This window comes from Myotis yumanensis, unplaced genomic scaffold (genome assembly GCF_028538775.1).
Source record: "Myotis yumanensis isolate MYYU_CA2020_CCGP unplaced genomic scaffold, mMyoYum1.0.hap1 SCAF_3, whole genome shotgun sequence".
Taxonomy (NCBI): domain Eukaryota; kingdom Metazoa; phylum Chordata; class Mammalia; order Chiroptera; family Vespertilionidae; genus Myotis; species Myotis yumanensis.
The window spans coordinates 125,209,321-125,227,698 of NW_027223754.1; the positions used below are offsets into that span (position 1 = coordinate 125,209,321).

Here is an 18,378-nt window from a genome sequence, read left to right on the forward strand (position 1 = left end):
AACCCTCAAAAACATTCAAACACATGGAGACTAAATAGCGACATTATTGAATAATGAATGGGTTACCAATGAATTCAAGAAAGAAATAAAAAATTACCTGGAAACAAATGAAAATGAACACACAACAACCCAAAATCTACGGTACATGGCGAAAACAGTCCTTAGAGGGAAATTCATAGGAGTATAGGCCTACCTCAAGAAGCAAGAAAAAGCTCAAGTAAACAATCCAACCCAATACCTAAAAGAAATAGAAAAAGAACAACAAGAAAAGTCCAGAGTAAGTAGTAGGAGATAAATATAAATATCAGAGTGGAAATAAATGACATAGAAACAAATAAACAAAAATAATATAAAAAATCAATGAAACCAAGAGTTGGTTCTTTGAAAAGATAAACAAGATTGATGAACTTTTGGCCAGACTCATCAAGAAACAAAAAGAAGGGACCCACATGAATAAAATAAATGAAAGAGGTGAAGTAACAACTTACATCACAGAAATACAAAGGATTGTAAGAAAATACTATGAACAATATATGCTAATAAATTGGACATCCTTGGCAAAATGGACAATTCCTAGAAACATACAATCTTACAAAACTAAATCAGAAAGAATCAGAAAATCTGAATATACAGATTACAAATAATGGAATTGAAGCAGTAACTTAAAAAAAACAAACACAACTCTCAACAAAAAATGTCCTTGACTGTATGGATTCACAGGAGAATTTTACCAACATTCAAGGAAGAACTATCACCTATCATCCTCAAACTATTCCAAAAAATTCAAGAGGAGGGAAAATTTCCAAGCTCTTTTCATGAGCCCAGCATTTTTTTTTTAAATCCTCACCCAAGGATATTTTTCTATTGATTTTCAGCTAGAATAAAAGGGAGGGATGAGGGGAGGAGATTTATCTAACAAAAGAATGAGGGAGAGATAGACACATCAATGTAAGAGAGCCATATTGATTGGCTGCATCCCACACAAGCCCCGACTGGGGCTGGGGATTAAACCTGCAACCAAGGTACATGCCCTTGACTGGGAATTGAACCTGTGACTCTTCAGTCTGCAGGCCAACACTCTAACCACAGGGCTAAACTGGCTATGGCAGGCCAACATTATTCTAATTCCAAAACCAGATAAAGACATTACAAAGAAAAAGAATTATAGGACAATATTACTGATGAACATAGATGTTAAAATTCCCAATAAAATATTAGCAAATCAAATCCAGAAATATATTAAAAGATCATAACAATGACTGAGTAGGCTTTATTTCAGGGATACAAGGTTGGTACAATATTCACAAATAAATAAATGTGATACATCACTAAATGAAGGATAAAAATCATATGATCTTATCAATAGATGCAGAAAAGCATTTGATAAAATCCAGCACCCATTTATGATAAAGGCTCTCAGCAAAGTGGGAATAGAGGGATCTTACCTCAACATAATAATATGGCAAACCTATAGCCAACCTTATACTCAATGGGCAAAAACTACAAAAGTTCCCCTTAAGATTAGAAACAAGACAAGGATGTCTGCCTTCACCCTTCTTATTCAATGTAGTATTAGAAGTCTCAGCCACAGCAATCTGACCAGAAGAAGAAATAAAAGACATCAAATTGAGAAGGAGAAAGTAAAACTGTCATTTGCAGATGACATGATGTTGTACATAGAAAACCCTAAAGCAGCGGTTCTCAACCTGTGGGTCGAGACCTCTTTGGGGGTCAAACAACCCTTTCACAGGGATCGCCTAAATACATCCTGCATATCAGATATTTACATTACAATTCATAACAGTAGCAAAATTACAGTTATGAAGTAGCAACGAAAATTTTATGGTTGGGGGTCACCACAACATGAAGAACTGTATTAAAGGGTCGCAGCATTAGGAAGGTTGAGAACCACTGCAAAAAACTACTAGATTTAATAAATGAATTTGGAGTAGTAGGATGCAAAATTAATATCCAGAAACCAGTGGCACTTTTACATACCAATTATGAATTCTCAGAAAGAGAAACTAAAAAATACAATCCCATTTACTATTGTAACAACAACAAAAGGTACCTAGGAATAAACTTAAGGAGGTAAAAGACCTGTACTTGGAAAATTATAGGACATTGAAGAAAGTAATACAGGAAGATACAAACAAGTGGAAGTATGTATCGTGTTCATGGATTGGAAGAATTAACATCATTAAAACGTCCATACTACCCAAAGCAATCTATGGAGTCAATGCAATCCCTGCTAAAATACCAATGGCATATTTCACAGATCTAAAACAAATAAGCCAAACATTTATATGGAACCAAAAAATATCCTGAATAGCCTCAGCAATCTTGAGATAGAAGAACAAAGTTGAAGCGATCACAATACCAGATATCAAATTATACTACACAGCCACTGTAATCAAAACAGCCTGGTACTGGCACCAGAACAGACATATAGATCAATGGAACAGAACAGAGACCCCAGCGATCAACCCACACCTTTATGGTCAATTAATATTTGACAAAGGAGGCAAGAGCATACATGGAGTAAAAACAGTCTCTTCAATAAATGTTGTTGGAAAAATTGGACAGGTACATGCAAAAAAGAAAGGAAGGAAGGAAGGAAGGAAGGAAGGAAGGAAGGAAGGAAGGAAGGAAGGGAAGAAGGAAGGAATTAAGGAAGGAAGGAAGGAAGGAAGGAAGGAAGGAAGGAAGGAAGGAAGAAGGAATTAAGGAAGGAAGGAAAGAAGGAAGGAAGGAAGGAAGGAAGGAAGGAAGGAAGGAAGGAAGGAAGGAAGGAAGGAAGGAAGGAAGGGAGGGAGGGAGGGAGGGAGGGAGGGAGGGAGGGAGGGAGGGAGGAAAAGAAACTAGACCACCAACTTACACCATACACAAGAATAAACTCAGAATGGATATAAGACTTAAATGTCAGTTGTGAAACTGCCAGGGTTGACCAGTAGACCCTGAACAACGGGTGAACAGATTGCTCTGACACCTGTTTCTGTGAAAGAGAGGGCTAAGGGATTACATGGTTATTGCCACCAAGTAGCCCTGTTCGCCTGCCTCCTTTGGCTTTTATTCGAACAACAGCTTGAACTAAAATTAACTATTAGATAACAATCAGCAGGGTAAGCATCTTTGAGAAAGTACATGCTTCTACAAGGTCGGGTCTAAAGACTAAACATAGAGATTCTAGCAAAACACCCCAGAGGTTCGAACTTGTTTGGAAAAGTCAAGCTAGGGGCTGCAGCCTTTGGCAAGGTCCCCCCAGAGGCTCCCGATCTTTTACAGAATCCTCCTTACAGACATTCTAACTAAGTCCTGTGCTTCCACACATGAAACCATAAAAATCCTAAAAGAAAACATAGGCAGTAAAATCTCAGACATCTCGCATAGCAATATTTTTGCTGATATATCTTCTAGGGTAACAGAAACAAAGAAAAAATTAAACAAATGGAACTACATCAAACTAAAAAGCTCCTACGCAACAAAGAAAGCATAAAAAAATGAAAAGGAAACCCATAGTATGGGAGAATATATTTGCCAATGATACAGCTGATAAGGGGTTAATTTCCAAAATATATAAAGAACTTATACAAATCTACACCAGGAAGACAAACAATCCAATTAAAAAATGAGCAAAGGACCTGAATAGACACTTCTCCAAAGAAGACATACAGATGGTCAACTGACATATGAAAAAAGTGCTCAATGCCACTAATCATCATTGAGGTATCTATCACCTCACACCTGTCAGAATGGCTCCCATCAAATAAATCAACAAACAGCAAGTGCTGGGGAGGATGTAGAGAAAAGGTAACCCTTGTGCACTGCTGGTGGGAATGCAGACTGGTGCAGCCACTGTGGAAAACAGTATGGAGTTTCCTCAAAAAATTAAAAATGGAACTGCTTTTTGACCCAGCAAGCCCATTTCTGGGAATATATCCTAAGAATCATGAAACACGAATCAGAAAGAATATATTCACCTCTATGTTCATAGCAGCATTGTTTATAATAGCTAAGATCTGGAAACAGCCCAAGTGCCCATCTGTAGATGAGTGGATAAAAAAGCTGTGGTACATTTACATAAGGGAATACTATGCAGCAGTAAAAAAGAAGGATCTCTTACCCTTTGTGACAGTGTGTATGGACTTGGAGATTATGATGCTAAGTGAAATAAGCCAGTCAGAGAAAAATAAATACCATATGATCTCACTAATGAACAAAATAAACTGACGAACAAAATAGGACCATAGGCATGGATGCATGGATGCATGGAACAGACTGACAGATCTCAGAGGGGAGGGGATGGGTGGACTAACAGAGATTAGCCAAAGAATATACTAGTACATGCATATATGCATAGATCAATGGACACAGACAACAATGTATTGAAGGCCTAGGGTGAAGGGGAGCAAAGCATGGGGACATATGTAATAGTGTACCCAATTTTTAAAAAGGAATTAGAGGAAATGGAAAAATAAAAGTTTGGGGACATATTCATACATGCACACACATGTGAATATGTACAAACATATACATACATCAAACCAAACTTGAGCAAGATTTTTTTTAAATCAGTGTCTGCAAATGCTGGGCCATACCATTGTACTCATTCAGGATATTATTGGGAGTAGGCAACCTCTGGAATTGTAGAGTCTTCTTCCATGGAAAACCACATGGACTCCTTGCCAGCACAACGCCTACCTGATTCTCCTGGGAGGTAGTCTGATGTCATTTACGTCACTCTTTGAGGCCAGAGGTAGAAATGAGGCTGTGATCTGGATGTTCTGTTCTTCCATTCTGCAAATCTTCTGCAACAATGTGAGCAGGCTCACACAGGTGCGGCCGCCAGGTGACATTGGAGACACCCTGCTCATTAAGGGCAGCCAGTCAGAGCTCTCTAATGGCCCCGGCAGCCCACCTTGGGGAACTTCGTCATGACTTGTTTTTCACTGCTCACAGAGCAGAGAGTGTCTTAGTACATGACAGACTCCTTGCAAATGGCAGGAACATGACTTAGCTAATCATCTGACCACTTCTAAAATGCCATCTAGTCAGACACAACAGAGCCCAGATATATTCTCTCATATATAAATCTGGTGTGAGCGAATGCCAAAGCAACTCTCTGTTAGCAAACTCAGGGGATAAACAGCAACAACATAACAAGTCCATGGTTCAAAATGACAAGCAGTTTATTGAAGATACCAAAGAAATACAGTCTTATCACTGGATGCAGTGATGGGGACAAAAGTATGAGACTTTTACAAGATAATGAATTAATGGCTGGGCTACAAAATGGAAAATTAGCGCTAATGAAACCAGTAGACAATTCTTCTGAACTGTTTGTTGAACTGTGAAATAACTGACCTTTTTTAGTAAAGGGAATATAGTTGCCAGACATCCAAAAGGATGCTATCAACACACCACTGTCATCATTGTGAGATCCACTTCATGCTCAAGTCCACTACTCTATGCACTTTGAACCCAGAATGGAGAGAGATAAAAAGTATAATTTTTTCCCTTTGAAACATCCTGAGTTAGATTAGGATTAAGCAATAGATTCTCTGATTATTCAGAAGCTCAGATCACAAATTGGGATGTTCACCTGTCGCTCCCTTGATTGGACCCATTGTAGAGTTAATACAATCACATCACATTTTAAAGCTTAGCAAGAAGCAGGGTGGCACTTCCTACAGTGTGCTCAGTGTTAGCCACTGCGCAGCTTTATCTGTGAACTGCTCCCAGGTTCAGCCACAGCAGCAGGTTCCCAAGAGGTGACTATGGACAAGGCAGCACTATTCCCTTTATCATCCCAAACATCTTGGAGGTGGGAACAATCATTTCCTCATTTTACAAAGGAGGAAACTGAGAGGCTTAGAGAAGTGAATTAACTTATCCAGGGCGATGCTGCTAGCAGGCAGAGAGCAGGACTCGGAGTTTCTTCAATGAGCATGTATGAGAGAGGAGAAGCCGCCTGAGCCGTTGCAAAGGACACATGGGAACAGTGCTCCAAAGCACACATTCGAGCTCATTCAGCAGGCTAATCACTTAATCTCCCTGCAGGGGGCAGCTCACCCCTCTTGGCCAACTACTTCACAGGATCTTTGTGAGGTCCAAATGAGATCCCATATATGAAAAGCCTTGAAACAGTAAAGCATTTGGCAAATAACATGTGTTTTTAGTAAAAGGACAGAAGTCTAAATCATACTCCTTAAGAGCATAACACTTCAATCATCAGGGCTTCGATGGAAAGACTACACCTCCTTCTGTTGCCGGACTAAATCCTTTAAATAAATGGTACAGGATTTTCTTAAGCAATCTTTCAGAGGTGAAGGGCTCAGGAATACATGCTGGTACTTGAACTGGTCTTTGCAGAAGGCTTTAGTGTCTTAAATTTAATGCAGACACCTTGCCAGAGCTATTTATCTTGACTGAAGAAAGTAGCCATTTTCTTGTTGCTATCAATTCTGTTCCAGAGAAACAACTTCTATAAATTTACACTCTTAACTTACGCAATACAAGAATGAAGAAAAACAAACAACACTTTCTCATGAAAGGGCCACATTGTATATAGTAATTCACTTCTTATTATCATCATCATTATAAACAGCAAAGTCCACAGTTCAGTTCCCAGGCAACGCAAAGCGGATGATCTATGGATAGGACACCTGCATGTAATGTGATAACACAGCATAGCTTTGGAGCCACTATGTTTTGCCAGTCTATTAAAAGGTAACCACAGAATTAAAACCTGAACAATGAAGACAATGCAGTCTTTGAGCAATTGAAAACAATGAATTGTCAAGCCAGTGTGGGAAATCTGAAGATCTGAGCAATCCAGCCTTTTAGGTAATGTCAAGTGGAAATCCCATTTTCTCCTTTCATCTAAGGATCATTAAGAAGAAATCACATACACACACACACACACACACACACACACACACACAAGTACTACCTGCCCAGGGCACATGTGACTTGGGGACACACTTCCCAGAGGGCTGATGGAGGCACCATCATTCCAGCATGTGCTGGAGTATGGAGAGGTCCCCCTCCACGGCCTGGAGGCCCCTTTGCAAGCTCTGGAAAGTGGCCTGCTTCCCGTAGCGCTGCCTCCAGCGGACGAAGGCCTCCACCATCTGCGACTGCACGTTGTGGGGGTGGTTGGCCTTACAGTGGTAGATATCTGTCTGGGACAGTCCCAGAGACAGCACCATGGGCTCCCACTCAGGGCCCAGCCTCTGGGCCAGCTGGTTAATCTGCCGGTCTGATGGGGAGCTGTTGAGGATGTGTGCAGGGATTCCAGTTACCTGGTTACCTGGGGAGGAGAAAGACACCAACGTGAAAAGAGCAAGAAAAAACATCATGGGGTGGGGGATGGGGGGAGGAGAGAATGGAAAACATGGGGAGAATGACGTACATTTCCAAATATCAGGGACCGATTTTTCCTAGTCTTCTTGGGGGGTGCTCACTACAAAGCCATAGATAGGGGCTTGAGAAACACCATTCAGCATCTATGAAAATTCAGCATTTATTACAGAAAATTTGTAAACAAGAAAATAAAAATAACTAGAAATCTCACCAGAGAAACCAATTGATTTGATCTATTTCCTTTCAGTCCTCTATGTAAAACAAACATTTAGTATTATATCGCACATACTGCTTTGTAAACATGCTGTTTTCACTTCCATCTCTCTTACTGGAGAAGCTAAAAAGAGGGTTCTGGAAAAATGTGAGGATGCCTGCAGGGGCCCCAGTTCCCTCTAACACTGGCCAGTGGGCACAGGGGTGACACTGTGGCCTGCAGGACTGGCTAGTGCTGGAGGATAACCTGCCAAATAGAACAGCTACCCTCTGTTGACAAACTTGAACATCACCAGTGAAGGGAAAGGAAAGGTGTGTATAATGCACTCTGTGCAGAAAAAGACTGCATTGTGAAAAAGCCCTGAGGCAGGAGAACATGGTGCATTCAAAAAAGTGAATGAAGTTCACTGTAGCAAAGTGCAGAGATTGAGGACTCCAAACATCCTCAATTATGGTGCTGGTTACTCGTTAGGCCAGGACTAGAAGTGGGGTCTCCACACTCCTGGCTCAGACATCTGCACGATAGCACACTGTACTGCATTTTCTGTCACCAGCATCACAGGCCAATCCCACTTCACACTCACCAGCTCACTGTTTTGATTTATGAAGTCACCTAGAGGCCCGATGCATGAAATTTGTGCAAGAGGCTTGGCCCTCGCAGTTGCAGTTGCGGCGGCTTGCCTCAGCCCTCACAGCCCTGGCTTTGTCTGGAAGGTTGGCCGGTCTAATTAGCATATTATGCTTTTATTATTATAGATAAGAAGACAAAAGGTATCTTATTAGAATAGATAATGTTTTCCACTCACCTGCCTTTGGCATGAGTTGTAAAATTATTGTCAAGGGCTCTTTCTGGTGTTTATCAAGATTATAATTTTTTTAAAAAATGACTAAGTAGCAATTAGAAAAATGATACCACTGACCAGTATTTTATATTAACAGTATTAATTTTATGACTTTTATAAAAAATATGGGCACATTCAAAAATTCAAGCAACTCAAAAAAGTACAAAGAAGAAAACAAATCATCCAATATCCCACCATTGTATTCACAGTTGTTGAACATAATTTTGGACATATACTGTTAGAAGAATAATCTAACAGCTATTTTTCTAAGAGTTATTTAAATTTTTTAATATAACAGAAGAAGAAGAAAAGAGAAACTAAATGGCTTTCTGACCTGCAGTTAAAATGCTTAAAACACATGCAAACCACACACACACACAAGAATCAATGTTGAGAAAAGTTTATGAAAATTTAAGAGATATATTGCATATTTTAACATTAATTCTCTATAATGAATACTTTATATTTCCTCTCCCTTTCTTCACACCTCTTGATTTTTGTTGCTTACCTCATTTTATTTTGCCAGGTGCATAACATTTACATGCTTCTGTAAGAATAATACTCCCTTCCCCAGTTGTTTAGTCTTAAAACTACATTATAATGGCTTGAATGGTCACCCATGGTTTTTTGTTACTGTTTTATCACCATGGAATTTTTATGCCTGAGTTTGTTCTTTTGATTTAAATCTTTGGGTCAAATTCATCATAAGGCGATTTTTCTGAGAAAATGCTCATGGTTACTATCTTCCTTTAGTTCTTTCAAATCAAGACAGTCTGCTTATTCCTTCACTGCCAAATAGTAAATTATATTTATTTAAAATGTTCATATTATATTGTTTTAATATTATTCTTTCAAATTATTAATACAATTTTATGTAATTTTAATGATTTTATTCTTCTTATGAGTTTGTAGATCCTGCTCATATTTCATGGTAGAGAACATTGGTGTGGAGAATTCTGAAACCAACTTGATATCCCCATTTTATAAACTTGCTTTTTCTGTCTGGAGTTTACAGTACTGAAGCTTTAGATTAGGGCATAACTTGGTCATTTTCTTTCTCCTTTTTGCACATGTGGCATGACCATGTGACCAAAGATTTAGTTCTTCCTTTCAGAAAAATCTTCTTCTTATATCTTTTTTGTTGTTGTTAATCCTCACTTGAAGATATTTTTTCCAATAATTTTTAGTGATGGTGGAAGGGAGGGAGGGTGAGAGAAAGAGAGAAACATTGATGTGAGAGAGACACATTGATTGGTTGCCTCCCGCATGCACCCTGACCAGGGCCGGGGATGGAACCTGCAACAGAGGTATGTGCCCTTGACTGGGAATTGAACACACTACCCTTCAGTGCATAGGCTGATGCTCTAACTGCTGAATCACACTAGCCAGGGCATTCTTATCATATCTTTGCATTATTTTTCTGCTTCATATGGTGTATGGCTTTGCCTATTCTCCACAAGAGGACTATCATTTTCCCTCTTACTGCTTTCACTCCCTGTGATGAGCTCCGGCCTTTCCCCAGGCCACTCATTTGATTCTACACTGTGTGTGTTTGTTTGTTTTATGGCTCAAATCTTGTATTTTGTTCTCAATTTCTTTTCTGGCTCTTCAATCAATCTTTTACAAATCCCATTTCACTTCACACTCATTGGATGGCTACTATCAAAAAGAAGATGGCAGAGTTGGTAAATGCTGGGCTGGCTTCCTACCACAACCACATCAAACTTACAACTAAACTATAGAACAATCATTCTTGGCAACAAGCCAAAGACTAGCTGAACAGAAGTCCTATAACTAAGGATAAAAAGAAGCCATGTTGAGGCTAGTAGAAGGGGTGGAGATACAAAATGAGCTGGTCCCACAACCATGGAGTGGTGGTTAAGAAACAGGAGGGATAACTTGGCTGTGAAGATCTCCCCATAAATAATAAGGGGATCCCAACCCCACCTAAGGCTCCCCAGCCCAGGGTACTAGTGCTGGGAAGAGAAGCCCTCATAACTTCTGGCTGTGAAAACCAGCGAGGATTGCAGCTGAGTAAGATAGAGGGCTGCTGGTGTACCAGGCATTCCTCTTAAAGGGCCCATTCATGGACTTACTAGCTATGAGCTCCAGCATAGGGGCAGTAGCTCAAAAGGCACCAGGAACATAGGAGAGGAACTGACTCATCTGGCTTTGGGAGAAACAGACTTGTCCAGCGTCAGGGCGAGGGCTGGAGAGGCAGCTTTCTCCCAGACAGAAGTGCTGGCAGAGGACATTGTTCCTGTGTTGAGCCCTCCCACAACACAGTCTGTAGGCACAGGTGGGAAACAGGTCTGAATCTCTACCAAAATGGCTAATACCATTTTCCCTGTCCTGGTGATTCCCTGAGACCCTGTCCTACCCAACTCTCAGGCATGTCCAATCTGCTTTAAGTAGCTTTTCCATACAAATGGCCAGTCTCAGCTTAAGCTATGAACTTTTCTAAAATTTTTCAAAGGCTCAAAAATCCCAAACAAGCAGTGTCTGGCCTCAGTGTGGCCAAGCTAGGAAGCCCCAGGCTAGGCATAGGAAGTGGCTGAAGTGGCCTGCACCAGAGCCCCTCCTAAGAGGCCCAGAACCAACATACCCGGTGGCTGGCTTCAGACCAGCCCAGAATACTACCCAGTTAGCTCTACAAATGACCAACCCAAAGAGTGGACTCAACAGGTACCAGAGTCCTGCTAAAATGAATCAGGCTCCATGGGGTTAGCCCCTGCACAACAGCTCATCGATGTAGTCACAGCCATACCTTACAGCAAGTCAGCCTGAGGATCAAGTACTTTCACTGATGTACCAACAGCATTCAAGACTCAACTACAACAGGAGGCCACACACAACCCACACAAGGACACCCTTGAAGCACCTGGCTCAGGTGACCAGGAAGACTGTGCTACTGGGCTCCAAAGGACATCTACTACATAAGATCAATCTACCAAGATGGAAGACAGAGCAGAACCACCTAATACATATAAACAAACACAAAGAATCAGTCAAAATAAGTAGACAAAAAAACATGTTCCAAATAAAAGAACAGGACAAAACTTCAGAAAAAGAACTAAAGAAAATGGATACAAGCAATTGATCAGATTCAGAGTTTAAAACACTGGTTATAAAGGTGTTAAAAAAATGTAGGGGAAGAGAAGATGTAATCAGTGAGAACTTTAACAAAAATATAGAAAACATAAAAATGGAAATGGAAAACATATAAAATAGCCAAACAGAAATTAAGAATACAATAACTGAAATAAGGAAAACTATACAAGAAATCAATAGTAGAGTAAATGAAGCAGAGGACTGAATCAGCAATTTGGAAGACAAGGTAACAGAAAACACCCAAACAGAACAGAAAAAAGAAAAAACATTTTTTAAAATGAGGATGGTTTAAGGGATTACTGGGACATTAAGTGTACCAACATTTGCTTCATAGAGATACCAGAAGAAAAAGAGAAAGAGAACAAGAGATTGAAAACCTATATAAAGAAATAATGACAGTGTAGGGGGACCATTTTGTAAAGTATGTGATTGTCTAACCACTATGTTGCACACCTGAAACAAACATAAAATAATATTGAATATAAACTTTAATTAAATATAAAATTTAAGCCTTGGCCAGCATGGGTCAGTTGGTTGGACATCATCCTGTGCACCAAAAGGTTGCCAGTTTGATTCTCAGTCAAGGGCACACGTCTGGGTTGCAGGCTCAATCCCTGGTATGGGGCATGCAGGAGGCAGCTGAATGATGTGTCTCACATCAATGTTTCTCTCTCTCTCTCCCTCTCCCTTTCCCTCTCTTTCTAAAAATCACTAAATAAATAAATAAATAAATAAATAAAATAATATTTTATAAAAAAAAAATAATGACAGAAAACTTCCCTAACCTGGCAAAGGAAGTACATATACAAGCCCAGAAAGCACAGAGAATCCCAAACAAGATGAACCCTAAGAGGCCCATACCAAGACACACCATAATTAAAATGCCAAGAGTTAAAGACAAAGAGAGAATCTTAAAAGCAGCAAGAAAAAAGCAGTTAGCCGAAACCGGTTTGGCTCAGTGGATAGAGCGTCAGCCTGCGGACTGAAAGGTCCCAGGTTCGATTCCGGTCAAGGGCATGTACCTGGGTTGCGGGCACATCTCCAGTGGGAGATGTGCAGGAGGCAGCTGGTCGATGTTTCTCTCTCATTGATGTTTCTAACTCTCTATCTCTCTCCCTTCCTCTCTGTAAAAAATCAATAAAATATATAAAAAAATAAAATAAAAAATCCTTAAAAAAAAAAAAGAAAAAAGCAGTTATTTACCTACAAGGGAGCTCCCACAGACTGTTCACTGATTTCTCAATAGAAACTTACCTGGTCAGAAGGGATTGGCATGAAATATTTAATTGATAACCAAGATAACTCTATCCAGCAAAGCAATCATTTAGAACTGAAGGACTGATAAAGAGCTTCCCAGACAAGGAAAAGCTAAACAAATTCATCACCACCAAACCAGTATTACAGGAATGTTAAAGGAATTTCCTTAAGAAGAGACAGATCAAAGATATGAATAATAAAATGGCAATAACTACATATCTATCAACAATTACTTTACATGTAAATGGACTAAATGCTTCAATCAAAAGACATACGGTGGCTGAATGTATAAGAAAACAAGACCCTGAAAAATGGTGGCAGAGTAAGTGGATACTGCACGGACATGCTCCCAGAAACAAGCTGGAATTACAATGGAAATATGGAAAGGCTCCTGAATAATCAATGGAAAATTCACAGGAGAGAACCCTGATACCCAAGGACTGAAGGTGGAGAACCCATAGAGACTGGTAGGAGAGGTGGAGGCACCAAAGGGCTTGCCGGATGCCCACAGGCACCAACTGAAGTCCCGGAGAGATATCTCAGCTGTGTGTGTGTGTGTGTGTGTGTGTGTGTGTGTGTGTTGGGGGAGGGGGGGGGGAGGGAGTAGGCAACTGAGAACTCTGGGACATAATCCCCAAGTTGGGCTCCCCAAACTGAGGAGGGTACCCACATAACATCTAGCTGTAAAAAGCAGTGGGGGGGGGGGGGGGGGCGCTGTCTGCCAGGGAGTGGCAGCTGAAAGTTCAGACACCTTTTTGAAGGCCAACATACAAAAATTCCCTATGAAGCCATCCACCTTTTGCTCTGGCAAAGGGAGGGTGAAGTGGACTGGAGCTGTGAGAACAGAACCTAGGACTGGGAACTAAGGGGATAGAGCTCTGAAGGCAGACACCCCAAGTTTCCTGGGCTGAGTCATTCCCTCACATAAACATCTGCCTTGCCTGGGGGGAACATAGTTGACACACCCTATTGGAAAACACCTTGCCATGAGGCTACTTAAGAGATTAAAAATAACAATTATCCTCCAGGCAGAAGCAACCACCCCACCCTGTTGATAAAACTCTCTCTACACCTGAGGATGATTGCCTGGGGGCAATTCAAGTCAGAATCCTGAGTCTGTAGACAGAGGCAGTCTCTGGAGGTTTGAGTCTTTGCCTGATCCAATTAATCAGAAACAGCCTTTAACACTGTCCTGCACTAGAGATTGAGAGGTGTAGAGGGTCTACCTAATACACAGTCACAAACCCACACAGACAACAAAAATGAGGAAACAAAGAAACAACCCCCAAATGAAAGGACTAGAGAATTCTCCAGAAGAGGTAAATGAAGCAGAGATAAGAAATTTATCTGAATCAGAGTTCAGAGTAATGATGGTAAAAATGCTCAACAGTATGAAAAAAGATATAGTAACTATAAAAAAAGAAAGGTCTGAGATACAGAATGACATCACACAAATAAAGAACACATTGGAAGGAATACACAGTAGATTAGGGGAAGTTGAGGATAGAATCAGTGAATTAGAAGACAGAGTTGAAAATATCACTCAATAAAAGAACCAAAAAGAAAAAAGAATTAAAAAACAGGAGGATAGCTTAAGGGATTTTTGGGACAATGTGAAATGTAACAATATTAGGATAGCATGTATGCCAGAAAAGGAAGAAAGGGAGAATGGAATAGAGAAAGTGTTTGAAGAAATAATGGTAGAGAATTTCCCTAACCTGGTAAAGGAAAAAGTCACACAAGCTCAGGAGGCACAGAGAACACCAAACAAGAAGAACCCAAACAGACCCATGCCAGACACATCATAATTAAAATGCCAAAAGTTAAACACAAAGAGAGAACTTAAAGACAGCAAGAGAAAAGAAAACTGTTACCTACAAAGCAGTTCCCATAAGGCTGACATCTGATTTCCCATCAGAAACTCTACAGGCCAGAAGGGAATGGCATGAAGTACACAGGTAATAGAAAGCAAGCATCTGAAACCAAGATTACTATATCCAGCAAGGTTATCATTCAAAATAGATGGTCAAATAAAGATCTTCCCAGACAAAAAAAAGGTTAATGGAGTTCATCACCACCAAGCCAGCATTACAAGAAATGCTAGAGGGATTGCTGTAAGAGATTGCTGAGAAGAAACCTAGTCATACAGTGAAACCTAGAAAAACCTAGCCATATAGAATTAAAATGGCTATAAATAAATATCTCTCAATAATAACCTGAAACGTAAATGAAGTAAATGCTCCAATCAAGAGGTATAGGGTAGCTGAATGGATACAAAAACATGACTCAATTATATGCTGTCTACAAGAGACCTACCTCAAAACAAAGACACACACTGGATGAAAGTGAAGGGATAGAAAGAAAATTTCCATGAAAATGGGGGGAAAAAAAGCTGGAGTAGCAATATTTATATCCAACAAAATAGACTTTAAAATGAAGGCCATCACAAGAGAAAATAGAGGTCACTACACAATACTAAAGTGATTGATCCAACAAGAGGTTATAACCCTGGTAAACATTTATGCACCCAATATAGGTGCACCTAAATATATAAAGAAACTTCTAAAGGACTTTAATGGAGAGATTGACAACAATACAGTCATAATAGGGGACTTTAACTCAACTCTGATTTCCCTGGACAGAACTTCCAGACAAAAACTTAACAAGGAAACAGAGACTCTAAAGGACACACTGGAACAGATGGATTTAATAGACATTTACAGAAAATTTCACCCCAAAGCTGCAGAACATACATTCTTCTCATGTGCACATGGATAATTCACAATGATAGATGACATGTTATCACACAAAACAAGTCTCTTCAAGTTCAAGAAGATTGAAATCATAGGAAGTATTTTCTCAGATCACAGTGGAATGAAATTAGAAATCAACTATAGTAAAAACACCCCAAAACATTCAAACACATAGAGGCTAAATAGCATGTTATTAAACAATGAATGGGGTACCAACAAGATCAGGAAAGAAATCAAAAACTTCCTGGAAACAAATAAAAATGAACACACAACAACCCAAAATCTCTGGGACACAGCAAAAGCAGTTCTGAGAGGGAAGTTCATAGCACTACAGGCATGCCTCAAAAAAAAAAAAAAAAAATCAGCAATACACTATTTAACCCTACAACTTAAAAAACTAGAAAGAGAACAACAAGAAAATACTAGAGTAAGTAGGAAGGAAATAAAGATTAGAGCAGAAATAAATAACATAGAGACTAAAAAAAAAAAAAATCAGTGAAGCCAAGAACTGGTTCTTGGAAAGGATAAACAAAATTGATAGACTATTAGCAAGACTCATCAAGAAACAAAGAGAGAGGGCCCAAATAAATAAAATTAGAAAAGAAAATGGAGAAATAACCATGGACACCACAGAAATACAAAGGGTTATAAGAAAATACTATGAAAAACTTTATGCCAACAAGCTGGACAATGTGGATGAAATAGATAAATTCCTAGAAAAATACTATCTCCCAAAATGGAATCAGAAAGAATAAAAAAACCTGAATAGCCCAATAACAACTGATGAAATAGAAGCAGTAATTTAAAAAACAAAAACAAAAACAACCCCCCGCCCCCCCAAAACAAAAAACTTCCACCAAACAAAAGCCCAGGTCTGGAGAGCTTCACAGGGGAGTTTTTCCAAATATTCAAAGGAGAACTAACACCTATACTCCTCAAACTATTTCAGAAAAATTTAAGAGGAAGGAACACTTCCAAACTTTTTTTATGAAGCCAACATTATCCTAATTCCAAAACCAGATAAAGACACTACAAAGAGAATTACAGGCCAATATCCCTGATGAACATAGATGCTAAAATCCTCAACAAAATATTAGCAAGGTGCATCTGGCAATATATTAAAAAGATCATACACCATGATCAAGTGGGCTTTATTCCAGGGATGCAAGGCTGGTACAATATTCTCAAATCACTAAACGTGATACATCACATAAACAAAAGGAAAGACAAAAATCACATGATCATATCAATAGATGCAGAAAAAGCATTCAACAAAATCCAACACCCATTTTTGATAAAAACTCTCAGCAAAGTTGGAATAGAGGGAGCATATCTCAGCATGATAAAGGCCATATATGACAAACTTCAGCCAACATCATATTCAATGGGCAAAAACTAAAACCATTTTCCCTAAGAACAGAAACAAAACAGGGATGCCCACTTTCACCACTCCTGTTCAACATAGTACTGGAAGTGCTAGCCATAGCAATCAGACAAGAAGAAGAAATAAAAGGCAACCAAATTGGAAAAGAAGAAGTAAAATTGTTATTATTCGCAAATGACATGATATTGTACCTGGAAAACCCCAAAGACTCCATCAAAAAACTATGAGACTTAATAAATGAATTCAGCAATGTAGCAGGATACAAAATTAACACCCAGAAATCTATGGCTTTTTTTTATACACCAATAATGAACTCATAGAAAGAGAAACTAAAAAAACCAATCCCATTTACCATTGCAAGACAAAAATTAAGATACCTAAGAATAAACTAGGTCTAAGGAGGAAAAAGACCTACACTTGGAAAACTACAGGACCTTGAAAAAAGAGATAGAGGAAGACATAAACAAATGGAAGAATATACTGTGTTCATGGATTGGTAGAATCAATATCATTAAAATGTCCATGCTACCCAAAGCAATCTATAGATTCAATGCAATCTCCATTAAGATACCAACAAAATATTTCACAGACCTAGAACAAACTCTCCAAAAATTCATCTGGAATAAAATAGCTGTAGCAATTCTGAGAAAGAAGAACAAAGTTGGAGGGGTCACAGTACCAGATATTAAGCTATATTACAAAGCCACTGTTCTCAAAACCTCCTGGTATTGACACAAGAACAGACATATAGACCATGGAACTAAACAGAGAACCCAGAAATTGACCCAAGCCATATGCTCAATTAATATTTGACAAAGGAGGCAAGAGCATATAATGGAGTAAAGACAGTCTTTTCAATAAATGGTGTTGGGAAAATTGGACAAATATAATACATGCAAAGAGAGGGGGAGAGAGAGAGAGAGAGAGAGAGAGAGAGAGAGAGAGAGAGAGAGAGAGAGAGACTAGACCACCAACTTACACTATACACAAAAATAAACTCAAAATGGATAAAGGTCGTAAAGGTAAGATGGGAAACCATAAAAATCTTAGAAGAATCCATAGGCAGCTAAATAGCAGGCATATCTTTACCAATACACCTCCTAGAGCAATAGAAACTAAAGAGAAAATAAACAATGGGACTACATCAAAATAAAAAGCTGCACAGCAAAAGAAACCATCAACAAAACAACAAGAAAGCCCACTACATGGGAGAACATATTTGCCAATGTTATCTCTGATAAGGGTTTAATCTCAAAAATTCATAAGGAACTCATACTACTTAACAAAAGGAAGATAAAAAATCTAATGAAAACAAGGGCAAAGGACCTAAATAGACACTTTTCAAAAGAGGTCATAAAGAAGGCCAAGATATATATATGAAAACATGCTTAAAGTCACTAATCATCCAAGAGATGCAAATCAAAAGGACAGTGAGGTGCCATCTCATGCCTGT

The 18,378-nt window shown here is 39.2% G+C and overlaps 1 protein-coding gene across 3 annotated transcripts in view; it reads right to left on the bottom strand.

The window, feature by feature from the left end:
* Positions 1-5,171: 5,171 nt before the first annotated feature.
* Positions 5,172-18,378, bottom strand: part of CRADD (CASP2 and RIPK1 domain containing adaptor with death domain) — a 175,673-nt gene continuing 162,466 nt past the window's right edge. For all 3 annotated transcript variants that reach the window (XM_070409583.1, XM_070409584.1, XM_070409582.1), the window contains one exon: positions 5,172-7,312. In XM_070409583.1, the coding sequence (XP_070265684.1) occupies positions 7,011-7,312 (302 nt within the window). In that variant the 3' untranslated portion in view covers positions 5,172-7,010. The remainder of the gene's footprint in view (positions 7,313-18,378) is intronic.